At 41.5% G+C, this 8026-nt stretch overlaps 1 protein-coding gene across 2 annotated transcripts; it reads right to left on the bottom strand.

Annotated features, from left to right (window-relative positions):
* Positions 1–2370: 2370 nt before the first annotated feature.
* taf5l (TAF5-like RNA polymerase II, p300/CBP-associated factor (PCAF)-associated factor) lies at positions 2371–7968 on the bottom strand. Of its 2 annotated transcripts, none has more exons than XM_004562200.5 (5): positions 7833–7968; positions 6512–6653; positions 5871–5975; positions 4569–5329; positions 2371–3347 (listed from the first exon to the last, which is right to left on the bottom strand). In XM_004562200.5, exons 2-5 carry the CDS (start codon positions 6648–6650, stop codon positions 2550–2552), a joined length of 1803 nt encoding a protein of 600 aa, XP_004562257.2. In that variant the 5' UTR covers positions 6651–6653; positions 7833–7968; the 3' UTR covers positions 2371–2549. The 2 variants fall into 2 exon arrangements, with proteins under 2 accessions (XP_004562257.2, XP_004562256.2); XM_004562199.6 differs by lacking the exon at positions 7833–7968 and adding an exon at positions 7127–7492.
* Between the last annotated feature and the right edge of the window lie 58 nt (positions 7969–8026).

The raw sequence follows: 8026 nt of genomic DNA, 5'->3' as shown, positions 1-8026 counted from the left end.
CAGAAACATGTGAAATGTTTAAATACAGCTATTAACGCAGCCAGTAAAATAGAAAGGATCAGCACTTTATAAATTTCAGTTGTCAGGTGATCAAGGATGACTGGGATGATGCTAATTGAACTGGAATTCTGAGGTTTTTATAATAAAGTATAATATGTGCTTAAGTACTCAGAAAGCTAAGGATTATGGTTGGATTCTTATATGACGTATTACTTTTCAGTGTCCTTCATTGTTCATCAACATGATACAACAAAAAAGGAATGAAATCTGACATTGTTAAAAAGAAATTGTTATTTCTTGTTTTGGACTACAAAGGGAAACAGAAAGCTTGGTGACCACCAAAAGAAAAGTTCCAGGCTGGATTTATGAATAACACATCAAACCCTAACCAGACTTTATATGAAATAACACAGGCATGTGTGTATTACCAGGAAGGCCCCCCAAAACTTACAAAAATAATGTCTATTTATAGTTTTTATGAATTGCACAGTTAGAATTTTTTTTTTTTTCAAAAAATAAACAAACCAAAAAAACAGCCTTCAATGCTTAGAAATGAGAGTTTTTACACCCACAGCTACAGCGGGCACTCAGACACGACCTGCTGCTGTAGAACAAGAAAGAAGTTTTTCTGCTGTTAATTCACAATAACTTGCTTCTCCCTGAAGAACCTTTAAAACGTAACAATTTTTAAACTTGATAGGATTTATAAATGTCTACCAGCAGTCCAAAAGCCAAACACGATATCAGTTCCATATCTCATTTCACAACTGAACAGTGGAAACAAAAACAAATATAACAGTTATTCCAGCAACATAGTTACCAACCAGTGATGGACGTGTGAGCCAAACAGAACACTGAACGATGTGCTGGAGACGACCTTTAACAGTCCACAATCAGTCCAGTCTCTGCTGCCAACAAGGAGCAATATTAGGTGATTATGTTGAGTGGCTTCAGGATGGTGACATCAAATCTCTTTAACCTAATACATCTTAGAAGCAATAGTTGCCCTCAGTGTAGATAGACCTAGATTAGTTAGGAAAGTTATTAGCAGGAGGCCTGATAGTTATTTACTGGAAGCATCTACCTACATGTTAAAACACACCGAGCAACATTATCTTTGTAACGTTCATTTTGTCAATATTGAGCACATCAGCACAAATAAATCAGCAGACTTCTCATCTTCCTAAATCAGGTAATGAGACAGTTGTGAGAGGACATGAACACAGGTTAGTTTCCTTTAAAAAAAAAAACAAATACTACAATTACTGTGGACATTAAACTTTCTGAATTAAGACAAAAATGCAGAACAAAACTACCATCTGAAAAGAACTACACTCTGTGAGCATGTGCAAATAAATTTCACTGTCACCTATGGTGCAAGGCGCTTTATAGCCAGCTACCCCAACTTATTTTGGTCCCATGTATGCACCTCAGTATACCAGACTCTATATACTAAGTGCATGCCTGTGTAAAAAAAGCTTTAATACCTTCAAAGACACTGATACAGTTACTGCACTGAAGACAAACTTGGCAGGAGGTGGTTCTATTCAATGCTCTTCTGATGACCATTTACTTGAATTACAACGTGGATTCGACTGAACTGAAATCCATTTTACTGAACAAAGGTACGCTATGATGAGTGTAAAGAATCTGTGCCAAATGGCCATGTGAAGTAACATGGATTCAATTAGTGATAAAGAAAATGTGGATATACTTTTGTTTGGTCCTCATCTTCACTAAATTTTACACATCATTCATTTTCATTTCTGGTTGTCAGAGTATTCAGTCACTGCATTTAATTTTGTCAAAGATCTTCAGCAATTTCCACATCGCCCTCAGACCTGAATGCTCTTCTTAAAAAATGTAATTAATTTGGTTTAAAATGTAACAAATGCACAGCTGCACTGAGACCACACAGAGTGGTTTTCTTCTTCTTATTTGCAGTAACAGCATTTTGCTTTGTATATTCTTTACAAATAAATAATATCTGCCCTATTCCTTTTGACTAAAGAAGGTAGCATTTGGTTCATTGTGTGAAGAGTCAAAATACACGTCAAACACCAGAAGCAGAGCTTGAATTAGCAGCGAAAGCTGATAAAGAATTGTGACAGATGGGGTTTGGGTTTAGGCTTCGTCTCGCTGCCTAACCCAAAGAAAGCCGGGCAATGTTGAACGCACTTTATTGTACACGTCTCAGGTTTGAAATATTAAAGTTTCCTTTTGGGATAAAGCTGCCTGATAGTGTCAGTTATTCCAACAGTAACAATATTTCCTGAATTTACATCACAACAGAAAAACAGAACTTAACAATTTTTAGATCATCAGTTAAACAAGAAACTGGGAGATTCTTCAATATTGACATACCGTGAATTCACTTTGGTAATTTATTTCTTTATTTCCAAAAAAAAAAAAAAAAAAGCCAGTTCATGAAGAATGAAATTTGAAGGAAAGAGAACAAAAACATGTATCTCAGGATTTGGCTCCTGAGTTTCAGACACAGGGAAACATTCAGCTCTCGCCCAAAAGAGCTCCAGATGTGACGGCTACATCTACTGCTCTGCTTTCTCTTGTGCGGTTCCCGTCACCAGCAGCAAGTTGCAGGCCATAAACTGGACATTGAGCACGTTGCTGGTGTTTCCAGTGTACATTCCCACCAATTCGCTGGACGAGCTGTCAGCTGACGTCCCACCGTGTGAGTTGCGGATGTCCCACACCCGCACTGAGTTGTCCATAGATGAAGATGCCACTAGGCTGCTGTCCGGACTGAAGGACAGGCTGGTGACACTATCTGTGTGTCCCCTTAGGTCTTTGAACAAAGTCCCAGATGCCAAATCCCACAGCTTCACCCGCTGGTCTTCACCAGCCGACGCCAAGTACTTGCCATTCGGTGAGAAAGCGAGTGACAGCACAGGGCCACGGTGGCCCGTGAAAAGGCGAACAGACGCCCCCTGCTGGGTGCTCCAGAGTCGCACAGTCTTGTCTGTGGAACCGGTGGCTAAATAGTTGGAGTTCGGGTGGAATTTCACACAGTCAACATCAGAAAGATGCCCTGCATAGAGCCTCAGTGGGTATGTCCGGGAGAACGTCCAGAGACGGGCGGTGCGATCGTGAGAGCAACTGGCAAAGTAAAGGCTGCAGGGGCTGACGTCCACATCCCATACTGGGTAGACGTGCCCCTGGTAGAGCACCGTGTTGGTGAAGCTGCCCAGGTCCCAGTAGCGGATGGTTGTGTCTTCAGAGCACGAGAGCAAGCCGGAGCTGTCTGTGAGGAAGGCGGTACGAAATACTGGGCCACTGTGACCTCGCAGCGTCTTTATCTCACTGCCTGAGCTGTCCTCTTCATCTACCTTGGAAGAAATGATGAAAGATTACATGATTATACCTGATTTTGTTCCTCTGCAGCTTAATCTAAAAATAACATACAGCATTTATTTTTACATTAAAAATCTAAATTTGCTAAACAATTTAATCTTTAACTCTGCAGGTCTTTTTAAATCAGAGCCACCATCTACAAATGAGACCCATCTCATTGCTAGAGATCGGAATTGGATCATTTTCAGTGCACCCCACCACAACAATGTTTCTAAAAACAAACCTAATCAGACAGTGACATCACCGTCGCCCAGATAAACGTGGACATTTTAAAAGGAGCTGAAGTGGCTAAAGTTAAAGCTATCCAGTGCGTAGAGGCCGCCATAGGCTAGCAACCTTTGTATGTGCCAGCAAAGGAAAAAAACAAACAAATTCAAAGCAGTTATGAGTTCAGTTAAAAAGAAAGAAAAACAAAAGGTCCCTATTGTCTAATGAATTTATAAATATACTGAAAAATTAACTATATAAAGCTGTTGCTCCTCCTTTTGTTTGGCAAGGTAAAACTCATTTTAGCATTTCTACCTCCTTCCAGTAGCAAAGCACTTGGTTTCAGATGTTTCAGTGAAAGAAGATCTAACTAACTCCAGCTTTGGAGAATAATATTTGGGACAATAATTTCTTCTGATATAATATTTGTCAAGCATTTGCATTGAAGACAAACTAAATTGTTTGTATCTGCTGTGATTTATGGTTCATAGAAAGAAAATCAATAACAGCAGGTTACACATTTTAACTTAGCAAATTGCAATTGGTTCAGCTCTGCTCACTACATCTTCCCTTACACACCTTTGACATACCTGCTCCACCCTGCCTCTTTTCTTCACCTCTCGTGTCTGTTGCTTTGGAAGGTTGCCCTCAGATATTTAAACTCATGTACTCATGTCAACGTCCACTCCTTGTGCTTTCCAACATCTTCCTCTCATTCACATACATGTAATTTTATTTGCAACTCTTCCATCTGCACCCTACTCTCACTACAGATCATAATGTCATCTGCAAACATCATAGCCTGTCCATCACCACTATAAACAAGACTTCACCACCGTGTCTCTGTTCTCATGACAACCTTTGTCTTGTCCTCAGGATTATTTTCTCAGATTTTGTACACCAAAAGAAACACATGCAAATTTTAAAAAAAGAAAAAGAAGATATGGAAACAATTAAGGTGAAGACTTCTCATAACAATGTCTACTTACTTCCTCCTCCAGTACGTCACATGCCAGGTGGATGTGTGACACATCAGCCTGATGGGGTCTGGCCTTGAGTTTTCTGGCACGGAGGCTCCACAGCTTTACCGTGGAGGTGTCAAATCCACCGGCCAGCAACCGACTGTCAGCCGAGACCTCAGCAGTGTTCAGCATCTGCTCCGTGTGGTGGAAGGCGTAAAAACAGACAGTGGTGAGTGACGGTGGTCCCTCGCGGACTTTCTTGACGCAGTCCTGCAGAGCCTCAAGGGCTGCCTCATTCTGTGGGATCCCTGCTGGGACCTCCACCCCATCACCACTCTCTGTTCCATCCACTCCGGCCCAGGAGGAGGTGGAGTTTGGAGCAGCTGTCGACCCGCCAGCAGCTCCATAGAGCTGGTAATCTGTCCGCCTCAAGGCACTGACCTCCAGCTGCAGGTGTGTACTGAGGATCCTACAGAGGGCGCTGTTGTCCTCACTCTGCAGGTAACGCAGCAGGTAGCCGTAGGCTGGCTCCGTCAGGTGAACCACATATTTGTGCTCTAAGAAAGCATTCAGCTTGGGGTTGGTCACAATGTCTTGTGCACTGAGGACATGGCGGAGCTGCTCTATGATGGTACGCTGCTCACTGTCCTGAAGAAAGGCGCCATGAAAACGGCTGTAAAAACCATCCACAGCCCCTTTCAGTCCAAAGCGCACCATGTCCAGGTGGAGGTAGACGAAGAGTGGATAGAGGACACTGCTCACCTCTTTAGCCCAGGATATGTCTGCTTCTATTTAGTAGAAAAAAAAATGTATATTTTTTAGGCTTTTGTAATCAATAACAACAAAGGTTAACAATATCGTAACAGTTCCATCATCTCATTCTCGATATCCATGTGGAGCTGTTTGTATAAGCCAATAATAATCCATTTTGTTATTCATGCCCTTTCAAAAAATAAATACGAACATAAATGTATGAAAGACAAATGTTAAACCCAGTTTGTAATCCATGTTTCTCTCTTAACAGTCAGGACAAAACAATGTGGACTCGCACAAAAACAGCTTAAGAAATGTTGACAAAATGAAAAAATATCAGCCCTGGATGGTCAATAATACAAAAGCACAATTGTCAGAGAAAATAAAAATATTTAAAACTGCAGCAATATGTCATCGTTCAGAAAGAAGCCCCAGTCGTCCACAACCTTTGTCTCTTTCTGCTGTTTAGGATGCAGCTTTACCACTACCTAAAAAACGTGGAGCCGAGGCATAAACTTTGGGAACAAATACAATTATAGATGTGCAAGTCTAGACTCAGTGATGTAGAGCTCATACCTGACAGGAAGGCGCGGAGCTTGGAATACTGAATCTCATACTGCTGTGGGTCATACTGGCATGGTGCAGCAGAAACGACATTGGAACATCCTGACTCCGTCTGCACTGCTCAGACATAGAGAAAGAAGATAAAGAAGAAACCAGGAAAACTGTTAATTACAGAGAATATTGCCAGTCAAAGGGTCAAATACATTACACTGCATTATGAAAATAGATTATTTATCTTAACCAATTATCCTAGGGACACAGGTGAGCTGGAACCTATCCCAGCTGTCTTATGGTACACCTTAGAAAGGTCAGGAGTTTAACAAAGGTTAAAACAAAACAAACAAACCAAGACAAAAAACACAGTCTCACAATCACTTAGAATCACCAGTTACCTAACACATGTCTCTGCACTGTGGAATTAAACCCAAGCAGGCCCATGGAGAGCATGGAAACTCCATATAGACAGCTCTAGGCTCTACAAGGTTCAAGCCCAAAACCAAATCCATGTTGCACTGAGGCGGCAGTGCTAATTTTTGCAGTGAAGCCAATCCTGTGGTGTATGTGTGGTGTTTTCGTGTGATCAGTCTTTTCTCATAACTATGTGGCTGTGCGATCTATTAATTAGGCTGGAATCATCATCATCATCATCTTACCCGTGAGACTTGCAGCCATTTCTTCGGGGGACTGGTAGAGCTTGGCTCCTTTCAGGGAGCCGTCAGTGTCCACATACTGCCTCCTCTTCAGGTACTGAGCCACGGCATACTGGATCTGCTCAGTGCGAATCCGCTTCATGACCTTACGAGCACAAGCTACAGTGTCAGACACCTGGCACTTTTCACAGCACCTTCTCTCGCTCATCCACCCAACAAGTCGGAAGCATATAGTAACTGTTTTCGTGCTCACAACGGACTACAAAATACGATACATGTCTGTGACTACTAAAAATTCTCATTCATCATCTCCGTGGTCAAATTAAACTTCTTGAGCACAGCATCACCTAGTAGCTAATTACATAGCAAAGCAACGCTGGCGTGTTTACGTTACAAGCATTACAAAGGGCCCAGCTAGCACAATAAAGATACGTGCCAACTAACGTGAAAGTCAGCAAAGAACTAGGCATGCAGTGTAAAGCTGTCAAGTTTCGATAGTAGAGGAGGATGCTTACACCAAGCTAACTAGCTAACTTCCTAATGCTAGAAGTGGGCCTGGCCGCTAAACTTTTAGCGGGATTAATGCCTTACCATCATTATTTGGACATTGCTACTTACTGCATAACGTGTTGCTGTCCGCCTTCAGTTACTGTGTCCAAAACGACCGCTTTTAACGCATCACTGTATCTGGCTATAACTACTATATCAACGTCGTTCGCTGCCGCTCCATCGTGGTTATCCAACCCTGTCAGACTCCATCAAATCATGCTAGCTAAAGCAGCTAAGCTAGCTGGCCGCTCTCATCTTTAATCAGCAATTCTAGGTGTCGTTAATCTACTGCTTTCGCCTGGCTCCCGTTTCAAGCTCAAGGCTAAATCTATAGATAACAGATTTCCTGAGAAGAAAAAAAATCTTAGAACACAGTTATTAGGTTGATATAATTTTTGTAGTTGATAAAAGTCAGCTACTATGACGAGATGCACTGAATAGTTTGGAGTCTCCTAAAGATCTGATGTCATCTTGATGACATAAATTTGTGTTTGTTTTATTTTATAAATTTATATGTAAGCTTAAATTTACTGACCCAGAGGCAGAATTGTCTCTGCCAATCCCTGCTGTACAGAAATCTGTGTGAAAGTGCACTATTAAGTCACTAAATTAACTGTGAGTTAAGTATTTAGCGTACTTAACTCACCTTTTAAGCCCCTTAAAAACGTAGAATCAGCAGAGCGGAGTAATTTAAAATTTTAATTTTAATTGGATGAATGTGGCCTACATGAAAAAGTGTGTGTGGGGTTTTTTTCATATAGTCTGACTGACTTACCCACACAATAAGACTTTCCTCTGTGAAAGTGTTGCAGTTGTAAAATCTCGTTTTCGAGTTGTAAATAAAGTTTTACAAAATAGGCGGATGACGTTTTAATCCAGCGACTGCACCGCGCGCTGTTTGGAGAGTTGTATTTGGTGGATCTTTCGTGTGAGCGCGCTTTTCAGGCAGGGTTGTAGTTATCACTGTTG

Source organism: Maylandia zebra, linkage group LG6 (assembly GCF_041146795.1).
Source record: "Maylandia zebra isolate NMK-2024a linkage group LG6, Mzebra_GT3a, whole genome shotgun sequence".
NCBI lineage: Eukaryota > Metazoa > Chordata > Actinopteri > Cichliformes > Cichlidae > Maylandia > Maylandia zebra.
The sequence above is the reverse complement of the archived record's forward strand: the minus strand, read 5'-3'. Positions and strand labels throughout refer to the sequence as shown.